The 27,685-nt window shown below is 44.4% G+C and overlaps 1 protein-coding gene across 4 annotated transcripts in view; it reads left to right on the forward strand.

Annotated features, from left to right (window-relative positions):
- Positions 1–27,685, forward strand: part of LOC106656865 (POU domain, class 6, transcription factor 1) — a 163,228-nt gene that overhangs the window by 12,709 nt on the left and 122,834 nt on the right. For all 4 annotated transcript variants that reach the window (XM_014378024.2, XM_014378039.2, XM_014378031.2 and 1 more), the window contains exon 2: positions 7,246–7,646. In XM_014378024.2, the coding sequence (XP_014233510.1) occupies positions 7,275–7,646 (372 nt within the window). In that variant the 5' untranslated portion in view covers positions 7,246–7,274. The remainder of the gene's footprint in view (positions 1–7,245; positions 7,647–27,685) is intronic.

The following is a 27,685-nucleotide window of genomic DNA, read 5'->3' on the forward strand; positions in this document are numbered from 1 at the left end:
TGAGTCATTTGATTTTTTTTTCTTTTAATAAATGGCGTTGTGTGTGTGTGTGTGTGTATATATATATATATCGAAACGACGAGAGACGGTGGGGCAGCAGCAGCTATGTACGTGCTACCATACACATGTGTGTAATTAAAATACTCGCTCCGGCTAATGCTCGAGGGGTTCTCTTTGAAAAATCGAACCAACATTTATGCGGCTTCGACCAATCAAACATCTTACCTTTTTTTATTTATTCTGCTCACATAACGCATTACAACATTAAATCATTCAACTTCTACCGGTCTAAATAAACCTGAGCGAGTCGAATACATATGCATTGCAACTCCGTATTAAAGTCTCTCGCTCTCTCTCTCTCTCTCGTCTGGCCTTGAATGTGACATAGAAAACGTACGCTTATGGATCTCTTTTATCTCGGTTTCGAGTCGACGTACACGTCTTATCCAATCCCGTCTCTGGGGTCTCTCGTAATGAGCTCCGATATAGATATGCGCTCGGCGCGGCATTGTATTTATGATCTTTCCACACCTACGCGCGATAACTAGCGTGCATCATCATGACATACACACACGCGCGTCTTGGAACGGGGTGTCTCAAATTTCCCTCTGCACACGACGATGCATATACACACACGTATACGCGTCCGCTGCTTGGAGTAAAACACACGGGGCGCTCGAGGTAAAGAGAAGATAGGCAAAGGAAAGGAGCTGCTACATAAGAGCAGCATTTGCAATTACAAGCTCTCTCTGGTCAATATATAATTATCTCCAATGACCATAAATTACTGGATTTTTATGCGCGCAACATTCTTAATTACCCTTTGAATTAACATCAATCAAGCTCTCTCTCCTCTTTACCCCTACTACTACTACTGCGGCTCGATCCACTTGGCTATCCAAGTCCTCTCTCTCTCTCTCTCTCTCTCTCTCTCGTAATTATATGCTTGGGATGCGTGTGCTGCGCTGCGTCGAAGTGACTACCTCCTTCATGATACGAGAGCTTGTTGTATATTGTGTGCAGCGGCGTGTACGTGTGTGCGTGCGGTGTGTGTATTTTGAAAAGGAGTCAACCAAATCGACGCTGCCTGCCACGGCACTGCAGCTATTACATGCAGCGCGTATTTTGTAAATTCGAAGGAGGGAGAGGCACGTATATATTATACATGGAGGTATAGCCAGGCTATATAATGGCCGATGCCTGTCACTCGAGAGAGCGTTGTGATAATGTACAATAGATCTTATTATGCGTACACCAGGCTGTACGAATATATACTCGAGATCGGTCATGCACAATCGTGAACTATATACCACACACACGTACGGGCGATTTAGAGCGAATATGAGACGACGACTACTACGACGAGTGTATAATGCAGACAAGAGAGACAAGAGCGAGAGAGAGACGATGGTCATTTGGCTATTCAAAATCTATTATTACATGCGCTCTCTGCGTGCGTGAGTGAGGAGGCAGCTCGGACGCACGCAGTGGAAATCTTTAAATCGCGCTGCTGCTGCTGCTGCGATTCGGCGATCGTCATTTGTTTATATACACGATTTTTATAATTGATATTCAAAATCGCGATGCGCCTGCTTAAAATATAAAAAAGCGAAAATAGAAAACACACAAAGTGTGCCGTGCGTGCGTTTGGTGGTGACAAATTTGTTCGAGACCGGCGATTTTTCTCGATCAGCGGAAAAAATATTATATTAATTTCTTGACGTGTTACGCACGGATTTTTCGCCGAATTTCGCTAATGGAAGCGCGACTTAATTCAAAATCATGTAATTTTTCATAAATAAAACTTTATTAATAATCTACATACGCACGTAAGCTTTCCTCGAGGTTGGAAAATTTATCATTATAATTATAATATGTTTCCAAAAGTGAAATTCAGAAATGATCGTACGTGTTTTGATGCAATTGATGAGTTCTAGTATTATAAGATTACGGAATTCAATTACGTGAAATTCAGCACTCGCGTGTGTGTATGTGTAAGCTCGTGAAATTCGCATGTATGAGTGTAAGCGCCCGAGAGAGGAACATAAATTATAAGAAGCGCAACTAATACTATACGGTCGAAATATTGCTCTTGCCAAAGCGTCACACATCCCCTGATCTATTAATTAGATCACAAGTTAATCATACTTCTCGCTCTCTCTCCGGGCATTATTATCGCTATGATTTAAATTTGGAAATAAATCAGCTCGTGCCAAAATAAAAAGACGAAGAAGAAGAAGAAGAAGGAGTGACAGGCGAGAAATGAAATTCGGTCAACTCGTGCGAATTCTCCCGTTTATATACCATACCTTATTGAGGCCTTATACACACGTGTGCATTATCACGAGGGCAGCAGACAGCTGAGCGAGCATCGAAGCTCACATCTGCTGTATGCGCGTCGCAAATAATTAGAAGAAAAATACAGTTATTAAATATTTAAAATTATTTGACTGTTTCTCAACCTGCTTGATGTATTTCGGTTTGTGTTCGCATAGCAAGTTGCATCGAAAATCGCTTTATACATGTCCGAGCTCTATCTCTCGTCAAGGGTTCAATGCCTAACACTCATCAAGTCAGTTCCTCGTCGAGTCGGACTTCGAAAGCCGTCCATTACAATGCAAACCTATAACACACAAACATATAGATATATACGGGCGCTTTGGGGGCTAATAAGTAAAGAATAGACCAAACGAAATATTTTCGACAGCCGGTGGTTAAAACGCAGTCTGCCGCGGCGATAATTTCTTTGGCTCGACCGCGCGCGCCCGGCGTGTCTGCCTGTGTGCAGTTCTCTCTCGCTTCTTCTTGTTGCCATCTCGAGTTTGTCCGTGTGTGTGTATGCGAGTGTGTTGTTATGATGCGTCTGCGCGCGTTCGGGGTCGATTAATCATCAGGCTACTTTACTCCAGGCTCTTTTCTATATATCTATGAAGAAATTCGTATTATATGTATTATATATTTATAGCCTCCGCCACTTGCAAAAAGTCAAGGTATGCAGTGACTTTTATTTCAGATAGATTAATAATAGCATAGGAAAGAGTGAGAGAGTTGAGGAAAGAGAATTATGTATAGGAAGTGACGTTTGAGCATAAACGCGCGTGCGTAAATTTAATTTCGATGCGCTTTCTGGATAAATAAAAACTGTTATTAGTGGAGAATTTCGGTGTGCCCGGGCTGCGAAATGTGTTTTCTATACGTCTGCCACGCGGTGGCGGCGGCGGCGGGTTAGATTATCGAGCTGAGTGCAGCGGCGTTTGAGTGGTTGCTCGCAACGTCTCGCTCGTACTACACTACCTGTGATGCATGACCGAAAATAAAAGCAATTACTGCGATGCAGCAGCAGCTCGTCCAAAGAACTGTCCGCAAGTGTGTGTGTGTGTGTGTGTGTGTGTGTGTACATGCGCGCGTGGGTATATAAAATTTTCGAAAGAAAGAAAGAGAGAGAAAGTCGTCAGCAGCAGCTTACATGGCGCTATGTACGATAGAATTTCTGTGTTAATGACATTTTAAAAATAACCCAGCGGAATCTATAAAATCCGCACCAGATGCGAATAATAGCGAGAGAATGTGAGAGAGAGAGAGTAGGCGCTTCGGCTCACGGGGGCGTTCGTCGTCATCATCGCGACTCTAAAAACGCGCGAGCTACGCTACTTGCGAGAAGTTTCTTAGCTTATGTATATAAATATAATATTTAAGTTCCTCGGCCAATATATTAATAATCCAATGATCGCGCGTAAATGAAGCAAAATTGAAATTTTCCGCGGAATCGAGTTGGCGCGTGGACGCATATCAATTATAAGCGCACAATTGTGTCGGCGGAATTCAAATAAATAATTTAAGGCTAACAAAAGGAGTAATACTTAATGATTTCAAATGCCATCGAAAATAAAAAGTATGAACCACGATACAAAAGGTATACAATTAAGCGTGACATGAAACACGTCGATCAGTGCAGCGCGATCAGCTCTCGGCGATCACGGCTTTGCTTTGTAAATCGATGTGCTATATAAAAAAAGACGAACCAAAAAGAAAGAGGAAGATGCGATAAAGGCAAGAAGAAGAAAGAGGAGAGAGGGGAAAATGGCTTGTACACGCTGCTGCTGCGCTTATACAGCGCGCCGCTCACGAAAATAAAATCGGTAATTGAATCTCGGCATTCGAGCTTTGCGCGCGCCGAGAGCGAGTTTCTCTGTTTACACAGTTGCTCGACTACTGCGATTACTCGAGTCGTCGACGACGACGACGACTACCGACGAAGACGACGAAGACGACCATAGGCCAATTTTACTCGCAGTCGACGCGGACGGACAGTACGAACGGTAGCGGTGGTGGTGGTCGGTGCGCAGAGCATCAGCCAGTTGAGCTGCGCGCTAATGGCTCAAAAGTATTAATTATTAAGTGGCAGGCATCAGACAAGAAGGAAGCAAAATAAAAAGGCTTTTTCGCGTTTTACGAGAAAGAGGAAATCGGAGTGTACTCGACAAGTTATAGATATACATATAATGCGTATGTGCAGCGGCAACAGCAACAGCGGCAAAGCTTGACGGCGGACAAAAATACATTATGTACATTTCTTGCTTATATACGCGCTCGTTCGCGACTCGAAAGCTCGCGCGCGCGCATATAATACTATGCATGCGCACGAGTGTGTGTGTATAGACATCGAAATGAAAGGGGGAAATACCGGGGCGCGGAATGTTAATTTCGTCGTGGTATAAATCATCTCTCGCTCAAGCGCGTCTCTCTCTTTCTCTCACTCACTTGTGTGCCCTGTGTAAAGTAGTAGTATTGCTGCTGCTGCTGCTGCTGCCGCTATAGATGTATATAGTTCATATAAGTACGTGCAAGACAGAGAGAAATCTGTATAGCGCGGCGCACTAACTCGCAAAACTCTTGCGCGCGAACGCAACTCTACATAGAACTTTATATTGCGTTCGAACCCGTTGACTCTGTGTGTGTGTGTGACTCACCTTCGACCTCTGTCTCGCTAACTCCCCCTCTTACAGCTTGCAGCAGTCTCTCCCCCGTCCTTCTCCTCCTCCTCCTTCATTCGTTCCTTTTTCGATCTGACGGAGAGAGAGAAAGAGGGACAAAAACCTTATATAACCCGGGATTATTACATTTCCGCTTTGAAAATGCCCAATCCCGGGGCTCTCGCCCATGGGGCGCGCGCTCCTTTATTAGATTCGCGGCATACTGATTGATGTTCGATGAGCGATATTGCATACACTAAAAACCTCTTTTTCTTCTTCTCTGCAACGACTCTTTTGATTGACACTCGATTAGCTCGTCTCTTATCGAGGGTATTTAATTTCTACACAAACAAGCTTGTGTAGCAGTCGCCTGCGTGCGTGAGAGCTTGTTGTTTTTTTCATTAACATTTGTGTTTTTACAAATTTCCTCTTGGCAATCACACATATGAATTTTGACTCGCCCGCCGCAGCTAATTGGAACTTACTAATTATGGCTTGTATAGGTTTTGTAAATTCAGAGTTTAGAATTTTACTTTCTTGTAAATAAAATCGAGTGTTCTTTTTACGACCTAGACTTGTAATTGCATCGAGTCGATCATAAATTTTAATAATTTATCTTTCGATGCGACAATGAATTATTTTCTATACAATGTAATCGGAAGAAATGAGAATTTAATGAAACAAAAAGTTTCAAAACAATCGAGTATAGTATTTTATAATAGACATTTCACCGAGTCTGGGTCCAAAAATAGTCAATTGTATACTCGTTACTTAGTGTACGCGCACAGGCTGATTTCGCCTGCCTACCGAGAGAGAGAATCACCGCGGCGCTGGGCGATATATGCGCGTACGTCACATGCATGGATGGATCATTGGTTGAGGCCTCGTCTCTCGTCATAATGCTCGTTTCAAAAAGTAAAAGCATTGGAGCCAGGCCAGAGTAAACGCAAAAATAGAAGCAGATGCTTATGATGCTGCTTTGTAGATTAATGTATGTGTATATAACCCGCGCGCGCGGGGCCAGGCTATGCGCCGCGCTGCGCGTTATTCGATGGTGTTCGCAACATTAAGGCGCGCAGGCAGAAAAGAGGGAGAGTGAGCGAGCGAGACGCGCCGCGGCGATGATCATTCGACCAGTGCGAGACGCAACATCATCGGTATATATACATATAGGATGTGTAGAGTGCACGAGAGAGAGAGAGAGAGAGAAAAGAGAGAGAAAGACTCCGAAAGCTGCGCGCCGCGCGTCTCGCATGGAGCCACTACATTGCCCTTGAATTTGCTACTTATATGCGTGCACGCAGTCGGCGCAGCAGCAGCAGCAGCAGCAGCAGCAGCAGCAGCAGCAGAGCCGCGTGTGTTTGGCATTTAGATAAAAATAATTAGCTCGGATAAAAGCTTTCGGTCTGGCGTTGTCTGTTTCTCGAGCCGCGCCCGACAGCAGGAGCAACTCTTTCGCTTTCCTGCATCTGCGCGCTCGCGCGACTTTAAAAACTTATATGCCCTCGTGTGCATTTTCAGCCGGAATGCAGATAATTTCGCCTCGCGCGTTGAATTTATGCGCTCTCGATTCATCAGGTCATTAAACAAAAGGGCTAATTCCCTTCTTGCCGCATGGATCGAATCGCGAGCGAGCGAGAGAGAATAAGAGAGAGAGAGAGAGAGAGGAAGAGGGAGTTGAGAGCAGAGGTGCACACAGTAGTCAGTTATTAATAATGTGGCCGCGAGGCTTTATAGCGAGCACACACATACACACACGTAAGATGATTTATGCGATCACTTTTTATATATCCGTACTCGAGTCACGGACCCGCGATGAAGAAGTTTGTGAGTGTGTGTACTACACATACTCACACCTATGCGTAGCTCGTAAGATAAGTGCGAATTCCTTTGATTTTCGAGGATATTATGTTGGCCCGAGGCTATCTTGGCCGGAGTAACTTGCCGGCCATGTGTATACATAACGAGAGCATGAAAAATGCTGAAATAAAAATTACCGCGTATACGAGAGCGTATTAAATCAGCTCACTCGTGTGTAAGCACATACGCATATAGATGTATGTGAAATAAAAAAAAATTTCATTTCGTTTCATAACATAATATAAGACTGCAGCCGGCCGAGACAAGCTAAATTCTCTCTATTGTTTTGATAGATGTGTCTATTCAATCCTTGAAAATCTCAATCCCCCCTATATGCGTCGGATATAATTATTACATACTAGAAAGAAGTTGGAAATTGATAGACGAAACATTTTTTTCTACTTGATTGCAGACTGCGATTCATCGGGATGCGAGGCTGACATGGCGGAGGGCTCAGCAGAGGAGGAACAGAGCAGTACCGCTGCGCCCGCCTCGCCGCCAGCCGACCTCCGTATCCTCAACACTCAACTATCCAGTCCTTACCAACAGCAGCAGCAGCAACAACAGCAACAGCAACAGCAACAGCATCAGCAACAGCTTCAGCAACAACAACAGCAGCAGCAGCAGCAGCAACAAACGAAGCCGCAATTGCTGCAGCAACGTAGTCAGCACTCAAGCATGTTGGCCACGGCGATACCACCGAGGCACAGTCTGCTGCCGCATACGATAAAAGCCGATATTAAATCCGAATACAAAACCGACACCGACATGATGGACAACTCCTTCGACGTTCCTTTGAACCTGAAGAGCGAGGTGAGTCATTTTTAATTTTCATAAATTATTTTTTGCATACCATTGAAGCTTAAATGCACAAGCGTACTATAGTTGCCCAGCAGATGATTGCCCCTCGATATAGCTTTACCGATTGATACCACTGTATATAATGTACAACTGCAGTACTCTCGCTCGGTGGTATATACGTACTTTCCGTATTATAATTAGCCAGACTAATATTAGAAGGGGGAAAGCAGCAGCTAAGTGAACCTTTAGCGTTTCGACATCTGGCACTTAAATTGCGCGCCTACAGCAGCATCAGCAGCAGCAACAGCGCGTCAGTCATCTTCTGTGACTTAACCCGAATCGAGGCAAGTTTCAAGCAGCAGCAGCAGCCCACCATCAGCCAGTCTATACTCATGATGACCCACTATCACCTAAACAAATGTTAAAGCTCGGGCGAGAGCCGCGCCGCGTATATTATTACTCCAAATATAATGTGTAGCGCGCGCGAATTTCGTATTATTACACACGATACAGTGTAAATACTTCAGATCTAAGCGCGAGCCATTCGGCCGTTAAAGTATAATATTATTTATCCCCTGGACCGGTGTATGATTTTTATTCGCGACAGCTGAGATATATTACGCATATAGCCAACAATTTAATTAACGCTTTTGGCGCGCTTGTGCGCGTGGAGATACTCGTAGACGCGTCGGTGTGGCGCATAGGAGCCAGCGTCCGACTAAACAGTCCGCGCGTGCAATTCGCGCGCGTGATGCAACCCGTGCCTCTGCTGCTGCTGCTGCTACTGCTGGCGACGACGAGCATCAACAACTACACAACGGCGACTACTTCTGTTTTGCGCTCTCTATATACCCTATGGAAGCTCGCCATGCGCTTGCGAGCAGATGAACTCGTTAAGAAATTAATGCGGGCAATAAAAGAAATTAAGGTCATATATGTAGAGAAACGCCAAAGCGTATATACGTATTATACTATGTGTATAGTTCTCATCCTTACAATAATACGTGAGCGCAATATATTATAATCTGCGCATAATGATGCCAACTCGTGCGCGCGAGCCTCATAATGTGTACATATATAATATAATACGTTGATATGTGTGTGTGTGTAGGATTTACAATACTCCGACTCGTAATGTATGATCCACAAGTATACTCGCACAAACGCGCACACAACATCATGAGCAGCAGAGAACCGTCACGCGCGATTATAAGTCCAAATTGTATCGTATATGTTAATTCTGCGAACGGGTATCAGACTCATCTAGGGCTGTTTAATGTATCATCAGCTTGAATTGAGTGTGATCGAGCTAAATTGTTTAAGCACATACATTTGACGTCATCGGGCTGCTACATTATACATACTCACGCACACGCATAATATAAGTGGCGCAATCGCAGAGAGAGAGAGAAGCCTCCGCGCGCCAAAGGAGACGAACAATGAGACGGGCAAAAAAACATCAAATTCAAACTGTATGCCGTGTGTGTGTATAGCAGTGGCTATACGTAGCCTTTGCACACGCAGAAGAGCAATATATAGCCAAGCATATTCCTTTAATTTAAATTCAAGCTGTTTTATTCGCGCTGCACGACCGCACGACGATTTGTCGTTATAAAATGTCCGCCTTGACACTCGCGCACTATACGGCTGCTGCTGCCGCTCGAGCACAATCCGTATTATGCTCGAATAATGCCGTTGAATAATCGAGCTTCTCTTCATAAATTAAATATGAACGCATGATGGGAGAGATACAGTGCGAGAGAGAAAGAGTATAAGTCGGAGTCGAGAAAGACAGAGAGCGCAGAGAGCAGCGTACTACGGCCAGAAATCAGTTAACAGATTCTCTTAAATAAATCGCGCACGGGCAGCTTCCTCTGGTCTATACTACTATACGTACCAGAGGAAGCGATATTTTGGATTTATGTAACGCCTGAGCCATGTTCATTTTTAATGCCGATCAATTGTCCGAGTGCTCAGCTTTCATTGCATTGATTAATACGGTCGCACATTGATACGAGCCGAGCAGCCGATAATACCAAAATATGTTATTGACCATCCTGCAAGGGACGTGTAGGGCAACTTCAAATTTTAGATCTGTTCCATTGCCGATCCGATACCGATTTACGACTTCCACAATTCAAGCTTGACCTTTCTTTCTATAGCATCGGTCTGTACAAGCTCATTATGCTCATTACGTAAGCCACGATCATTTCGTCCATTGTTATATCCTCACACACATGCAAATCGCTCCGAGATGCATACGCAGGCGCTTATAACTTTACATCGTCTCTCTCTCTCTCTCTCTATACTTTTCGACTCTCGCGTGTATAAGCTGCCAGCCAGCTCCGCTCCAGAAATGGACTCTGTTTCATTAGTGAATTAGCCTGCTGCCGCGCGCACTCGTGTTTACTCGATTAATCAAGATCAAATATCCGCGCGCGTACTCCTTCATTCGGAAGGTTTTACGATTCGAGGGATTGGCTCTCGACTCGCACATGATTCAGCGGTATATATAAGCGCTGGCCGATGCGCGCCTGTGTATGTCTGTGTGTGTCGAGTCAGCAATAGTGTACACACACACACACACACACACACACACACACACACACACACACACACACATTATGCCGACACCGATGTTTTGTACTTAGCTCATTTATACTCGGGCACACGCATATTCGCACGCGCAACGCATGTGCAGTCATGGAGCTGACGGACGCGCGAATAGTGATTATTTTAATCGCCCGCTTATTTAAGAAACAACGCAACGCACACGTACAACACACACACACGCGTGTATAGACGGCAGGGCTCGCCTTTTAAAATCGATGCTTATCTGCGGAGCGGATCGTTGTGTATATGAGTCGGACTCGCGGCGGTGGCCGCATAACAAAACTGCGCGCGCTCGAGATGCAGAGTACGCGTACACGAGCGAGCTCTGCACCACACGGTATTATAGTCCGAGCAGCCGAGCGAACGTCATTTGCTGACGCATATATACTAATTATCGTCGTCTAATGATCTATTTTCGGCCTTGATGTGCTGCTGTTGCTGCTGCGGCGGCGGTGGCAGCAACGCATGTTATAGTCGCTGTACACGCCTAAGCTCTCTCGCATGTGCACTCCTGTCTTGCACTTCGAGGCTTGACGAAAATACGTATGATTTACGCTTATGCTAACTTATGATTACAGACACGTATACGTGTCGCACTCCGCTCGCGCATTGCCATTAAGCCTCTTCGGCTATGTGCAGGTTGATGCTGTGCTGTTTATTTTCGAAAGAAAAATAATTTGACTAAACGAAGAGTTAACGCCGTCTTCGTTTCGACGGCTTTTTTTGGCAACTTATTTTCAAACTGACAATGATTATCAAATTTTATGTAACGTTACGAGAATAATTGAAGTGATGGGAAGATATATCGTCGTTCAAATTAAATTCTCAAATAACGTCGTTTGATTTTTGCTCATCTAGACAATGACCAGACAACTTTGCGTATGTGAACTCAGGATCATGATTTGCATGCAGCGCGAGGAAAGGCAAAAAAATAACTTTACAAACGTATGCGAACGTATTTCAAATGATCGAAATAAAATACTCTCAGCGCTACTCTGGTCGAAATGATCAACATTAATAATGGCCTAGTGATAAAAAAATAAACATTTAAAATCTTTTTGCCAAAGGGAATACTTGTATCATAAAGGACACTTGTATCATTAATTCATTCATTTCGAGAGAATTTTCTGTTTACAAATATGTTACAATTATCAAGCATAGTTTAAGTAACCTGAAAACCACATTGTGATTGTCTCATAAAATTTAGACCAGTTTTCAATTCAACCACATTCATCTTCTGCCACTAGATGGCGAATATCTGTATTTATAAATATGCAAGTGTCAAACTAGAAATAATCGTATAAGTCAAAGTACGGGTTTGGACAAATTACGAATTAAGTTCAATTATAGTGTGGTTGAAAATAAAAGAAATTTTATCGAATAAAATTCCAAATATCACGCTAATTTTAAAATAAAAGTACAGTTCACACCCAATTATTGCTAGTAAACATTGAGTTAATTCCAATGGGCTTTTTACGCAAATTCAAGTTTGAAGCTTGGGTAAAAACAATATAACTGCAAATTGATTTAAGTAAAGCTCGCAAGTGCGACGCACATAATAATTGATAAAATAATTCGATTCAAGACCGCGTACGGATAATTAATTTTTGTGCCTTAGCGATGATAATTTTCCACTTGCGCGCGAGAGAATCGCATAAGTATTGTCTCTCTCTCTCTCTGCTGCCTCTCGTCGTATACACGCGCGAGAGGTAATCAAGTGCTTATGAGCATTATGCATGGAAATGACTCTGCCGCGCGCTTGAGGAAGACAAAGAGAGTTTCAAAGGAAGATAAAACAAGCTTTTGTTTCGTGTACCTGTGCGAGTGCGTGTGTGCACGCTCGTGCTGGTGTACACATATGCGAACGCGCGAATATACAGGCGCGCGAGGAAACGACAGGTTGTTGTGCGGTGTGTATATGCATATATAGCGAGTGTAGCTTTAATACTTGCGCGCGTGTATACATATAATACGTACACGTGTACGCGCGTATGTATATTTGTATACGTATATACGGTGTGTATGTGTGTGTGTGTGCGCGCATATAGGTACGCGTATATAATACGCAGCAGCTCGAAACTTGAAAACGGTTATACACTGGCAGAGGCTCATCCGTTCCGGTCATTGTTCCATGTCCATCCATTACACTATTATCCTCTCGACAAACACGGTATCCATCACCGCGTCGCAGCAGCAGCAGCAGCGGCAGCGGTGGCAACGAGCGGCGACTGCTGCGAGAGGAGGGAGAGGAGGACTGAGCGAGTCCTCGACGCTAGTTACAGCCAATGTAGGTATTTACATACATTGCCACTGCTGCTACCGCTACTGCTCACTTGCGCTTGTAATTTACACGCGACCGAAGAAAAGGATGTGCGCTTAATATTAGTAACTCGTCTCGCATCCAGCTAGCTCGGACTCGCGCTTTAGACAAATGACGTTTACGCATTCAAGGAGCGATGCGCTAGCTAGCTAGCTATACCTACTTGCCCTCTACGCTCGCATGACCACCTCCGTAATGCTATTATTGCAGCTGCGCTATCATATTTTTAGTCAACTTTTGCCCGCGCGGCATAGCGAAGGACGCGCGCGCGCGAGAGCAAGAAATTAATACGCGGATTAGCCAAAGCAGTGCGACGCGCGTGTGCAGGAGGAGGAATGATTTTTTTTTCTGTTTTTTTTTGCACTAGCTAGCAGTAGCAGCTCGTGTCGGACGAAGAAGGGTGAGCACGGAGAGCTAGCGCGCGCGACTTTTCGCCGTACTTAGCTTAAGTAGGATAAGCAGCTGTCTGACGCGCGCGCGCACGGCAAAAAAGATTGGTCTAGACTGGAAATATTTCGCCTTTATATAAGCCTTGTTTGCTCTCAAGTTCAACCCGATGGTACTTCGAAGCAGCAGCGCGTCCGTGATTTATATTGTACGAGTGAAAAAAAAGATCTGTAAACGACGATCCATATAATTATGGGAGTGCGCGTGAAGAACTAGTTTCGATAATGTACGTATATGAGCAATTTTACATTTTATCTGAGCCGCGGATTGTCCTTCCTTGCAAAAACTGTACTGGATAGAGAAAAAAAATCCTTCCCAAGCTTTTTCTTATTTAATGTATTTAATATTTTTAAATATTTATTATTTGATTGACAATAAATTTGTTTCATCGACAAACTATGATTTAATTATAATCTAAAGATAAATTGTAGAATTGCTCATACGCACGATGGCAATCGGCAGAAAATGAGCTCGCGATGCCGTTTTGCACCGATTTTAAGCGCAAAGAACGGAAAGGAGAGAGAGAGAAGGTTAGAATTGGAATAAGGCGTGTTGCAAATAAAGCCTCAAGCAATTGTAGCAGCGCGCGCGGCATTCCAACTTGATGGGAGTCCCAGCTTAAGCTGTGTGCAGCGCGGCGCATGCTGCTGCAGACCTAAGTGTACGTGTCAAGAAGTGATTGAAGGCAAACGATCGAGAGAGAGAGAGCCTCGCTCCCTCTCTTTATCACTCTCTCTCTTTCTGTTTCTCTCTCTCTCCTGTTGTTTCTGTTCTATACACATAAACACACACATACAAACATATATTAAGTCAAAGCTGTACGGAGCTCTCGGGGCCGATGCGGCCAAACTATACTGACCGCGTTCTACGATCGCAGAATCTCATTATTGTACCGCCACGGTAGCGGCAGCAGCAGCTCATTTCACTTCGATCGGATTTCACAATTGCGCGCCACTACTGCAGCAGTAGCAGTACTAGAAGATTATTATTGTTGTTATTATTTACCAGGCGATGGAGGGAGCACCCGCAAAAGATCGAGACTTTTAAATTCATTGCGCGGCTGCTTGCAGCTTGTGTTTTATAAAAGGCATCGAGTTACTACTATGCCTAATTGCTGCCGCGAGTATATTATAATGCTTTTGTTTACGCGCGGCTCGACGCGGCTCGATTAATTCTCAATAATTTGCCGCTCGCTGCACTGCCTATATGTATACATTTTAATGTACGTTGCAGAAGCGCAGCAAATCCGAGGCGCTCCGACTTATAGCATACCATAAGTCCGTGCTCGCATTTCTTATCATTTATTGCAAAATTGATTTCTCTCGACACCGACATACAGCGCTGCACTATTATACATATGGCAGGACTCGACTATCGCGGCGTAACAGCAGCGGCGGCGGCGGCTTTATTTAATATATAATCGCTTATTATAGAGTATAATGTACACCGATGCCGATCTTTCGCGAACGACGCGATGACGTAAAGCACGACTTATTATCCGCATTTATTATGTACCGCGTACATTATGTACCTCCCTTCCGCTGCTTTAGTGTTCTCATATCTCAATCGCTCGCTTGGATTAACTAAGTTGGTCATTGAAGACTGCTATGTGTGTATACTCGCTGAAACAGAGTACGCGTTTGTCGTACTTATACACATTATATACTTATCTGTAAGGTCGCCTCCGCGAGCTCATATAGAAACTTATAACTCGACATTGATGTCGTTGTTGCGTCGACGACGTGCTGCTATATATAATATGTATGTGCACGAAAGAGAGAGAGAGAGAGAGAGAGATGATCGGTATATCATGTGCGCGCATACACGATGTCGCTTCGTTTCATCTCTTAATCCCGTCATTTTTATTTTATGCACTCGTAGGAAAATATGGCTAATTTTTTCCTGTTTGCTTTGCCGTTCGGTGCAGTGGCGTAGGTGTGTATGCGCGTATTATGACATATCACGCACAGTGGTATGCGCGCATGATGCTGCATCGTTTTGTAATACGAAAAAAATGCACCCGACGTTCTCTCGCGCGGGTATTTTTCCGCGCATACATATCGGATCGGCTCTAAGAGGGCCTCGATTAAATTGAAAATCTGTCAATTTCGGAGGGACAAAAAAGCAGCGTTCGGAGCGGTTTTATGCTATAGACGATGCACATTATACATATGCCAACAGAGAGAGAGCAGAGAGACGCGAACGAACGAACGAACGCGTGAAAGAATGAGAATCCACAAACTTGCCTGACAACTCGTGTCTAGATAACCCAAGCCTCTATGCTGCTGCACATTCAGAGAGCGTATACAGCACATACACACTGCACTCCATTACATGCTACTGCACTCCGCGCGAGAATCCAAAGCGAGATCCAGCCTGGGTATACATTTCAAATCCCCCGCTTGTGCAAATTTAACCCTTTTCACCTCTCAACTTTTTGCCTCTTTACGTCCTTTCGCATATATCTGCGCCCTGTCTGCATAGCAGCGCTGCACACACGCGCGTTTCGCTTATACTTTACTTTTTATTATGCGACATTCACGCGGGGACGCAACACCAACGTTGACGCGATACGTATTTTCGCTCTTGTTCTTTTTTTTGCTTGTTGTTGTTGCTCGACTTGGCTCCAGCAAATACACGGATTCGTGTATACGCGCATATATACTTCAGTGGCAATTAATCACACGTCAGTCGATTTCGACGATATAGATCTTCTTTACATAGTACTGACCAAGCAGCTCTTATTTTCTCTTTTATATACTTGTCAACTTCAATAATACGTTGAAAGCAAATTTCCTAAAAATTTCTGGAATCATTCATCAGTTTTTTAATAAAATTTTAATTTATCAATTAGCGTGCGAATATTTTATGCAGAAGAAAAAACCGAAGTGATCCACTATCGTATGATAATTGTTAATTATCAACCCCTTTTGGGTTTGTTTGCTGGAAGTCCGAGTTAAGTTTGAACTCTCGGACAAACAGTCGAGTGTGTAGTGTCCACCCGAGTCAGCAAGTGGAACAGTACAATATGCGACTCCTGCGAATACGAATGCGCCTCGCCTTGCCTTGTGTACAGCGTGTATACATACGATATATAAGGTGGCTATTTTAAAGTGTCAAACTTCGAGTTGAAGTACACACACAGAAGCTAGCGGCGCGCGAGCGACAACAAAATCGAAACGACGTCGGGGGGCTAGGAGGACTTGAAGGATGACAGAGAAGAGGATGGAGGGAGGGAGGGAAGGAGAAGAGATTGGTCAGCGCAGAGAAAAAGATAAATAGATAGAGAAAAGGTGTAAGAGAGCATGAGAGGGCAGCAACAACGCGACAAGCGGCAATACTGTTGCAGAAACTCCCCGTGGGTGCCAAATAACAATGTAGAATCTCATAAACAAGAAGGCCAAGACAAATACCCCAATGTTATACACAGCGAGAACTGGACAGAGTCCGTTCAACCCTCTCTCTCTCTCTCTCTCTCTCTCTCTCTCTTTACTCTTGGTACTGTTTTAGTCCTCCCAGTAGTAGCTCCTTCGACTCACAGTAGAGGTGGTGGTGATGTCGCACCAGCAGCTATTGTAGGAGAAAGTGAAGATATAGCGCGCGCAAGGACTAGCGCAGCGTTGGTAGCAGAAGCGAGTCTCTCTCTCTCTCTCTCTCTGCCTCACTCCGTTGCTGGTAATTTCACGGTGTCTTGCATCTCTGAGCCGTCCCTTCCTCTGCGCCTTGTTTCTGCCACCGCTGCTCTTTCCCTTCTCCACCTCAGCTTGTGTTCTCTATAGTCCCTCGGTTGCACTCCTTCGTATATATACACGTACAGAGACACACGCGTATTACGTATGCGTTTATACACTTGCGCACGTACGAATTACGTACGGGGGCATTATATATCCTAAAGTGATCCTCCTCAACACGCCGCGCGCGTGCACCACGTATATCCTGCATTGGGTGTCCATTACACCTACCTAGCGAGCTCTCGCTGGATATGTGTGACGTCGCTCGCCGCACACGAGGCCTATCTACCAACTCTACACCGACATACACACTAGTCTAGGCTATAACTTGCTTGTGTATGTGTGTGTACGTGTGCAATACCGCAGCATGGGCAAAACTTATAGACACAAGCCTCCCCTACCCGCACAAGCACAAGCACACTGCGTGGATGCGCAGAGATTGCCATTACGGTCATTCGGTGTTGCGGATCTTAACGATCGGCCGAAGCTTCTAATAATTGCCTCATTAACCTAGGCGGCTGCAATTATTTGGGAATTACCGATCCCAACTTCGAGTGCACTTTCCAGAGCGAGCGCGCACGGACGGACGGACGGGAGGCTGCGAGAGTGGCTGCTGCTGCTGCTGGCCGAGCGAGGCGAACGAACGAACGAGCGTCAAGCGCGTTAATTTTACATTATCGAACTTTGGCATCAGGGGGATCTTGGCATCGAAACCAGTATAGATGTATACGTGCATTAAATATATACAGATTTAATGTTGTATATTACGAGATGGTTCGAGTACAGAAGTTGCAGATTCTAAAATCATTCCTGATTATCCTCCCTGCTGCTGCTGCTGCTGTTTTGATTAAATCAAGGACTCGTTATACATTACTTGATATATTTCAAATAAATGTATTCTACGATTTTTCATTAAATCGTTCATGAGATCGGACAGCTCGATGACAAATCATTATAAGCAATGCTCGTTTAACTCAATTATCTCGATTTATATAAGTGGTCAGCTTTGGGCTTTTTCTTATGCGTACATGTATGTATAGTTCTAGTCCGCGCGTGGCAGGAAAATCGAACCGGTCGTCGACACTGCGGTGCCACACACCAGTGCGCGCGCCACATTATAGCAGACACACGTCGAGCTATAAATCAAATTGTACGCCTCGAAAAGACAGAGATTAGATTTCTGCGAGCTTATATAGACTCGCGCTTGTGCGAGAATTCGAGAGAGAGAGAGAGAGAGAGCGAAGTACAACGTATACATTTCCGCGCACGCACATGCATACATTTATACATGTACGTATATAGGTACAATTCGAGCTAAAACCTATATACACGCGCATATATGTAGGGCTTTCTTGGAGGATTTGAGCCTCTACTCTCCGTGAGTTGCGCGCCCGCATCTCCCACTTTTCTCCCCCTTCGTTGCTTGTCTAGTCTGGGCATACATACATATACAGCAGTATATATACCTAGATATCTCTCTCTTTCTCCCTTGCTCTCGCTCACTCGCCAAGGTGGAAAGAGTCAGGCAGAGAGAGAAGAGAGGAGAGTAGAGAGGGAAGCACGGCAAGGTCCAACATTAGTTAACGATTAATCAAGGCGCTTGTAGTTCAACATATATCATTAAACTAGTTAGCGAAGTAGAGGGTCGGCCAAGTGTGCTAGCTGCTGCTGACCACTGCTTCTCTCGTTCGTCGACTCGAGAGAGAGAGAGAGAGAGTAGACCCAAACTCGGCCCCTCAGGCAAATCCTCCTCCCGTTGCGCTGTCGCCTACTCCACCTCCTTTTCCAACAACGTATACACGTACACCTTCATATACATGCGGACTTGCTTGGCTAAACTCTTGAAGGCAGTTTACACTCACGTTGCTGCTGCTTTGCTGGCCAGCAACGCGAATTGCCCGTAAAGAGGACCAACTTTAAGGGCTGCTGCTTTGCTTCGCTCGGGCTACTCCAAGAGCTCTGTAAGTGGATGCTGCTGCTGCCACTGCTGCTGCTACTGCTTTACTCGTTCTACTTCGTGACATTATTTCCTTTAAGCGATTCGTTCTTCTTTATCTTTAGACTAGATTCGAGCAATTTTGGCTTTCGAACTATTTCACGGAATTTCTCAAGCAGAGGCAACTTCGATTATTATCAATTTAGCAGTCTTTTTCAACACTGTTAAAAAAACTTATGCAAATTTAATCTAATATCAGTATTTAATGTGAAATTTTATTTACCAAAATTTTACATAAGATCTTTTTTTACAATAAATGAATTAGTGCTGTTTAGTTTTTTTACATAAATTGCATAAAAGATTGTATGAAAATGAAATCGTGATTAGCACCAACCTCCACCGCTAGATGGCGAATATCTTTATCTAGGAACTTGCAAGTGGCAAAGCAAAAATATTTGTATAAGTTAAAGTAAGGTTTTGAAAATACACTGTTCCAATACATGTACTTAAGGCAGCGTGTAATTAAACAAAATATATAAGGCTAGTGGAAACATAGGCGCCTAAAACAAGCCATCAAAACTGTATATACTACTGCAGAATAACCGTGCTGCGCACGCGCTCTACTTATATCTCCAGAAATCCAAATAAATAAACTCTATAAAAAGTAAAAAAAAAGAAAAGTAAAATACAAGCTCATAGCTGGTAATATGATATTGTACCTGCTATAATAGTAATTTAAAGATATAGAAAGCTCAACTTCATAAAACGTTTTAAAAAGTACAAGTTGACTTGCTAAGTTTACAACCAGTGTCTATAAATTCCTTGATATGAAATATAATAATCCGCAGTGCATAATTCTACAGAGCTCCATTTTCATCAAAAATTCAATTCATAAGAATTCAATGACGCGCTTGACGGATATATATAGGGTGGGTAACACTTGACCGTACTGCGCGCGAGTCGTTATATACATATCGAACGAGAGAGACTAACGAACATTCGTGCATGGTCCGTGCGGCTAATTCGAATATGCGCAGTTTGCTCTTGTTAGCACTGAGTTATTCAAGCCAAGGAAAACACCTCTAGACAGTGCAGCGTGGCGCGCGGTATAGTTGCAGCACCTTCGTCATTTCTGTCCGGCAGTGTACGCGCACACGCTCACACACAGATACAAGTCGCTCGAGAAAATTTTGAGTATATGCTCGAGAGAAGCGCAGCAGCGGCTAGCGGCTCTAGAAGTACGTTTGCTACTTTGCGCAACTATACTACACACAGAGCCCTTGTGTGTTTGCCTGCTGTGTGTATGTGTTTACTACTACCTCTTCGCGTATAAATCCTGCAGGACTTGCCTCTCTGCCTCTCTCGCGGCGCACTAATGTACGACTGTTTGCGGGGTATAACTTGGCCCTAACACGAAGGGCGAGCTTGCTCGCTAAGCCGGGGCTAAAGGCTAACACAGACCAGGGTCATCCCTCACTGTGCTGCCTCGTGAGCTGCAGCTCTCTCTCTCTCTCTCTCTCGCTCTTGGCTCGCGAGAATGCGGCGTCGGAGTATAGCACGTCGGTGGACTTACACACCTCCTTGGCTAAATCCTTCCACGTGTGTGCTACAATGCAGATATAAAGTACACGCAACGCCTGTATATACGTGTATACAAAATAGGATAGCTGCTACTTTTGCATTGGTTTCTTGATGCTGCTACCTGCAAGACATTCCTTTCCAATGTTTCTCGTCCTTTTTTTTCTTTCTTATATTCAAACACCTCGTATATCCCAACGGCAAATTTTGTTTATTGAATTTATCGACGCGGAAATTTACGATCTCGATTCTCTCGCGCTAGCCCAGCCGACAAGTTTTCTTATATTCTCGGAGCTTTTTTTTCGAGATCCGCTCTGGAACAGAAATTGCCATATTCCTCTCCGTATATATTGCGGCTCGTAGTTCAACACACACGGGCTGGCGCGCGAACTGCCCGGCTAATATCTCGCCCTCGCGTTATCTTACGTTAAGGTTCTCTTATGCCAAAGAAAGGGCTGGCCAGTACTTATATATACACAAGCTTGCCTCGACTTATTTGACCACTCGAGCGCCGCAGCGATGTTTCATCCTAGCGCGCGCGCGTATAGTATTAAATCCTCGCAACAGCTACGCAGCAGCAGTATAGCCAGGAGCCTCGGCTTGTATTCTCGAGAGATGTATATCCAGCGTCGTCGTCGTCGTTGTCGTGAGCTGCTATCCTCCTCCTCTAGAACTGCTACCGCTCGGTGTCGCCAGCAAACGTTTGCTCGGCAAACACGAGACTCAACCCTCGGCCGCGCGACTGCTAGATGTATCTTTCTGCTTTTCCTTGCTCCAAGATGACCCAACTCGTAGCAGCAGGAGCCACGACGACGATGACGACGACAAAGTCCATTTCTGCTGCCACCGTCGCAGCCGCCGTCGTCGTCGTCGTGCTAGTGTTGCAACTACTTGTTTTAGTTTCCTCGGCCATTCGTTCCTTAAATGACCAGCTCCGAGCCAGCTCCAATATGTGTGTACGAGATTTGCTCTCTCTGATGTTGGACTATATCTCATCAAGAGATTATTTATCTTTCGCTGGAAAATATTGGATATAGTGTATGCATCGTGTACAGTAGCGCTTCGTCGTCCTCGGCCTCGCTGCTGCTGCTGCTACTGCTGCCCCGAAGCTAAATCTCAAGACAAGTGCTGGACAAAATTTACATAAGAGCTTCATGAGAACGAGCGAGGTAGATGGGTGTGGGTGGGGGTTCTAAAGTTTAAGCTTTGACCAACTCTGTAGCCCCGGTAGCTATGTAGTGTATAAGCAAGTAACCACCCCCTTAAGGGACTACTGCCGCGCGCGCGGTACAACCTAAATTTCTGACCATTGGCCCCTAAGAATAAGGATAATCCGTCGTCGCGTATAGCAGTGCTGCTGCTGTTGAAGCAAGCAGCTATATTAATGTTTGCTTTTATATCTGTAAACAGACTTCCTTGCACCAAATATGCATTTATTCCGTGTCCTTCCTCTCGCGCGTTCTCTCTCTCTCTCCCTCTGAAAAGCTAACCATCCATGCTGAGATCGCGAAAGTATATATACTTGCTTACTCGAAGGTCTATGGGCAGAGACTCCAGGTTGCTGCCTGCGTGTATGCGTGTATGTGTGTGGCCGCGGCGCCGAGAGCAGTGTGTGTGTGTCCGAGTATACGTGTGTAGCCCCTGTGATACATTATTAACTGACCGCTGGGATTAGAAACTTCCTTCGACGTGTACGGCAGGTTCTTGTCCTTCTGGCTATATCTGCCACTGCCCACCTACTACTACTACCACCACTACTGCTACTACTACTACTACCACTGACCAGCCAAGCCGAGCCAAGCCGGCCAAGCCAGCCAAGTATATTATTGAAACAGAACTGCATGGTAGGAGAGAGAGAGAGAGAGAGAGTTTGAATCTCTCTCTCTCTCTCTTTTGCTCACTCGGCTTGCGTTCGCCGCGCTACTCCTCTGATTTACCGTGCATATCCTCGAGGGGTGATTTACTTCGTTACTTCGAGAAACCTCGCTCTCCTCTCTCTCTCTCGCTCGTCCAGTAGTAGTCTATCTTTCGGGTTCACCACGGCTAGCTAGACTCGTCTTCAATAATCGTATATTCATAATGCTTAGCTCGTTTACATATACACATACAATATTCTAAGCTCTGCAAGCGCATCGAAATGTTGCAGCTAAAGCACAAACTTAGTAAGTCCGTACGTACGTGTGTGTGTGCTTCATGGGTGAGTCGTTTTATCGAACTCGAGGCTCGCGCGTCGAGCGGCTACATTATTATATCGAGATAAAGTTTTCATCGCGGTAAAAGCGCAATATAATGATTATTTGTTGTCTGAGTCACGATCTCTTATCAAGATGAGACGGTATATACGGTTTATCGTCTCGCGGATCGTACGCCGCGCATCACTTTACAAACTACTTACACGCAAATCTAGTGCGAATAAGAAAGTACACATTATAATACGTGCTGCACCTCGATGATCGCATCGAAAAATTCGTATTGCATATTGAATATATCACATATTATATATGCACGTGCCTGATTCGTGTGTATATTTTGCTGCTCCGATTCGTTGGTATTTCTAAGTCAACATGTTTACGTATCGTATCAGTTATCGAACTCTCGAGCTCTCTCCACTCTCTATGTACGCGCGGGCCCTCATTAAAAATGCAGTGGCTCGTCGGATCGATGATATGCTAAAATCGCCAAGCCGCAGAGAGATGCGACACACTCGAGGGGGGGCTAGCCAGCAGCAGCAGCAGCAGCAGTCAAGATACGCGGGAATAGCTAGCTCCGCAGCGATCGCTGCCGTGTCTATCGCGCCTAACTCTCATACATACATAGGCGCGCGCGCGCTTCGTATATTCGTTGAGGCTTCGTCGCCGTATAGTATAGTAGTCCGTCGAATGCTGGACATGCTTCTTTGAGTTGTGGTGGCGATGACACGGGCGGCATTAGCAGCAGCATCAGCCAAGCTCCGAGCGTGTTTTCGTATGATGAGGGGCTGTATAGAGAGAAGAGAGAGAGACAGAGAAGAGACAGAGAGAAAGAGGAAGCATGCACGGCAGGCAAGCAGGCGCGAGTCCTCGATGTATGTGCGTGTATGTGTGCTCGAGGTGCGATTAAACCGACGCACACGGCATATTTACATAGCGCACTGGCGCAATTAAGCCTCGTGTATATGGCCCAGGACGCTCTGACGCCTTCTCTCGCTCGTATCCCATCCTTCTCTCTCTCTCTCCCTCTGTTTAGAGCAAACCTACTACCCTTCCTTCGGCCATGGCTCCCGTATCCAAAGTCCTTTCGTTAAATACCTGTACAGCTTGTGTATGCGTGTGTATACCAACAGCAGCCCCTTTTGCTCTCTCTCGCTCGCTCCTGCGACTCTGTATAGACGAGAGAGCGCCCGATGATCGATTTGTTTGACAATTTAGACGTGCTCGACTTTTTCACTTGGAAAATTTGCTTTTCTTCGCAATTTATCGCGCATACACCTATCCTAGTTTTTATGACATCTAAGATTTTATTTTGAAATTCGCTTCGCACGAGAAAGTTACTATGTAAAAATTCTTCATTCGTGATGATCATCTGTGAACACGAGTGCAATAATAATACTAATAATAATAATAGTAATAACAAGAATAACGATGTTGTATAGTCGTTGCTCAAGGTCTCACGGTATTAAAAAAATTTTACCGTGTTATACCAGTAGTTTTTCCTCTACGCTCTGAAAATGATTCGAAAATCGTTTCGCGTATAAAGATAATAACTTGGAATTCTGCGCGATGCACCTTTGAGATTTGTTTCTGAAAATAATTCAGACAAAAATCTTAATTTTCTCGAATATATAAATCAAAGAGGCTACCGGAGTGTATTCTGGAAGAGTATTTTATATAGCGCCACGGAAAAGATGCACAGTGCAAGTTTACGAGTGTGTAACGCAGCCATAAGATTTTCTACTGTTGCGTTGATAGCTCGAGCGAACGCATTCTCGAATGCTGTTGGCTACAGCAAGCTCGTGTGAAATATTTTTCATGACGTTTTGACATCCGTGGCATGCGAGCTCAATAATACGATCGTTCCACATTGGAATCGGTCGAAGAAAACACGTATTACAAAGTTTGCTTATTTCGGACGTACGCGTTGAACTTTTAAAACTAATGAGCTCACCAATGAAAATGGCATATAACGTGAGCTTCGTTGCAACTTTTGATCTTTCTTGCCTTCATATTCGTTGAGCTTATTGGCGAATGCTCGCAAGATAATATAATAGTCGCATCGCTGGCTGGCATACAGCGCGCGGCAGCATTTGCATAATTGTAAAATAATAATTACCATTTGGGGAACTGCATATATACGAAAAGACATATAGATTACTTCAAGTGGTCTTGATGAATATTCATTCCCGATATACTTTGTATCGTCTCTCTCTGTATGTACTTGCAGCGCCGAGCGCAGGCATACACACACACGGATAAGGCTGCAGATACAGAATTTCGAGACTCGTATGCGCGAGAACAGCACAGACAATAGAGCAGTACGCGTCTTTATCGCAAGCGCAGCCTTTGCCTATCTCTCTCTCGCTCACTCATTCCTCGCGCTATAACCACTGTAAGCTCTATCTTTTATTAGTATACTCGCTCGCGCGCGCAGTCTAGAAGCTATTCTCTAACTCTCAATATCTCTTTCCCTCCCCTCTCTCTGCCTCTAGCTCTTTCTCTCTATGCGAATGTTCTGCATATCCTAGAAGTGCGTATTTACGAGCGTTCACGTCCATAAAGCAACCTCGCGCCTGATTTTGATACATTCCCCCTTTCCGCGCCGCTATCTCTCACGCGCGCGGCGCGGCTCGTAGTAGCAGCGTTGGTGGAGCCCCGCGAATACGAGCCCAACAATTTATGGAGATGCTCCGTTCGGTGCTATATGTGCACACATCTACCCACAGTTATACACTTGTACGCGTACGCGTACTTATACACGCGTATTATGTACAACGTGCATACGTACAAATATGTATATGGACGCACGTAGGTCGTTCGAGAACTATTGCAACGACGAGAGAGACGCCCGCGAGTACTGCACAATGGAATTTTTTTATTTCTCTCTCTCTCTCTCTCTCTCTCTCTCTCGCCAAGCAATTGCAACGAACACAGTGCACACGGCGCAAGGTTAATTTTACCTTCCGTGCGAGCCGATGTTAAATCTTGGAAATATATATCGAAAAACACATATAACACGGTAAATTCAGTATAGTGCGTAGTTTGGTGCGCTGCAGACAAGTATAAGTAACGCGCGTGCCTCGTCTCTTTGTTTCTGCCTTGCACATTTGAGCGCGGCGCAAACCCGTCAATGTCGAGACACACTGTTGCGTGCTGCATTGTAGCGCTGACAGAGAATAGCCTCTCGCAAAGTATACTGCACGACGCATTCCGGGCAACTGCGCGCGCGAGCGCCTTTAAACGTTTGTGTGCTCAACGCAAGAATTACGATCGGCGATCAGTGCACACTTATATTAGCAACAACAACGGCAGCAGCAGCAGCAGCAACAACGACCACCAAACACGGACCGTGTAATAAAGCACCCTGAAAATTATAATTTTCAATGACGCGCGTATGATTAAATATTTTAGACGCGCGCATTACGCGAGCAGTTGCTGCCAGCTATGGGTCAAAACTGCACACTCGAAGATGAATTTGCGTTTACGAAAACGCTCGCGCTACGCGTAATGTGCCTCTGCGGGGAGCTCAAAATACGAGTACTCAAAAGCATTCGAATACATTATTGCGCATTAAAGAAGAGGAAAAAATGGGCAGTGGTAACCGTTCGAAGAAAGAAATATCGTGCCTTCGGGAAATTCTTTATCAAAGTATATACATTATACATTATGCAGGCGCGCGCGCGCATCTCCAGCTTAAAAAAAGGAATATTTCTCGCAGTCTGGTCTTCTCTATGGCCGAATGGCTGGACAGTCGAATTCGTACATATATATCGGAGCAGCAGCAGCGTCTACATGCTGATTTCGAGTATACGATATACGAGCGCTAGCCAGCTCGCGAGAGGGTGTACATAAGGGTTTGGCGCGATATACGTAAACGTGCGCGCGTGTGCGTGTAACTTGGGGTATTATAAAGCCGGATACGATGTGAGAGCGCGCGGAATGAGACGCAGAGCGAAGGGAGGAAGGGGGTGGGTGGGTAGCTGCCGCTGCTACGCTCGATTGCCCCATCGACGCCGCCGCAGTCGCGCAAGCAGTGTATATAACTGGCCGATGGCTTTACGTCCATCGTAATCACAATATTATGCTGAAATTGGGAAGGGCTGCCACTGCCGCTGCTTTTGCTTCTGCTTCTGCGCTGCCCTATGCTTTGGGCTCGATTCGCTTCGCGCGCGTATACGTACGCTTTTCTATTTTAATGGCTTGGGGATTTCGATGGCCAAACATCACGGGATACCATTATTTTAATATTCTGTGCGCATCATATTCGTTATAATGTTGCTCGCTAGCTGATACGCGCGTTATTCAAGATTCTCCGATGAGTACTCGACTGTTTATTTTTTGTTTTTTTTTTTCGTTTTTGCTGCTTGCTATGTATTTTCATTCATTCATACAGCCACGTATAAGTAAATATCTTCCCAATTTTAAAAACTGAACTTATCGACTACTGATTTTTATCAAATATCATTTTCAAAAGAATCCTGAAAATAAATATCCTAATAATTTTAAATTTATTCTTTGACTTAAAAATAACAACAAATTTTAACTAAGTTTTTAATCTTTGCAAATTGTCAACTTAAGGAAGACTAAGCAAAAGCAATGGAAAGAATCAGAAAGTCGTAGAACTACTTTGCACTAGAACACATTTTTTTTATTTCCAAACTCAATCCCAGATGGTGTAGTAAGAACTCGCGAAATATATACCATAAGACCACCTGGGTTTTTAACTCCCAATCGATCGCTTAATGTGTTACGTAGATAAAATCATTTTTCTGAAGCAATGTTATTCATTTGAATTTACCATCATTCATAAATTTATAATTGCACACATTCGTGCATTCATTCAATTATTTCATAACATACATTTTAATAAGCATTTACATAATCGCAAATTTTTGTCTCTGTTCTAGGTAAGTCATGATGATGAATTTGACCGTAATGATTAGCAAGAACAGCTATAATGTGAGTAGAGCATCTGTTTAATTGCAAATTAACTGTAATTGACCAACATCAAAATTCACGACCTTGCTCAAATACTCATTAACCGAAAGAATCGCCGAGTAGTCGTTTCATTTTCATAAAAGCTTGATTTTCTTCATAATAATTAACTATTGAACATCGCGTTATGCATGTTTGCTCAGTGACGTCGGGACATGCAATATAAAACTTTATCGCGCGCGCACAATAACGATGATCTCGTCAGCAGATAATAATAATAAAAAATGAATAAATTAGCT

Source organism: Trichogramma pretiosum, unplaced genomic scaffold (assembly GCF_000599845.2).
Source record: "Trichogramma pretiosum strain Unisexual culture from Peru unplaced genomic scaffold, Tpre_2.0 scaffold1, whole genome shotgun sequence".
NCBI lineage: Eukaryota > Metazoa > Arthropoda > Insecta > Hymenoptera > Trichogrammatidae > Trichogramma > Trichogramma pretiosum.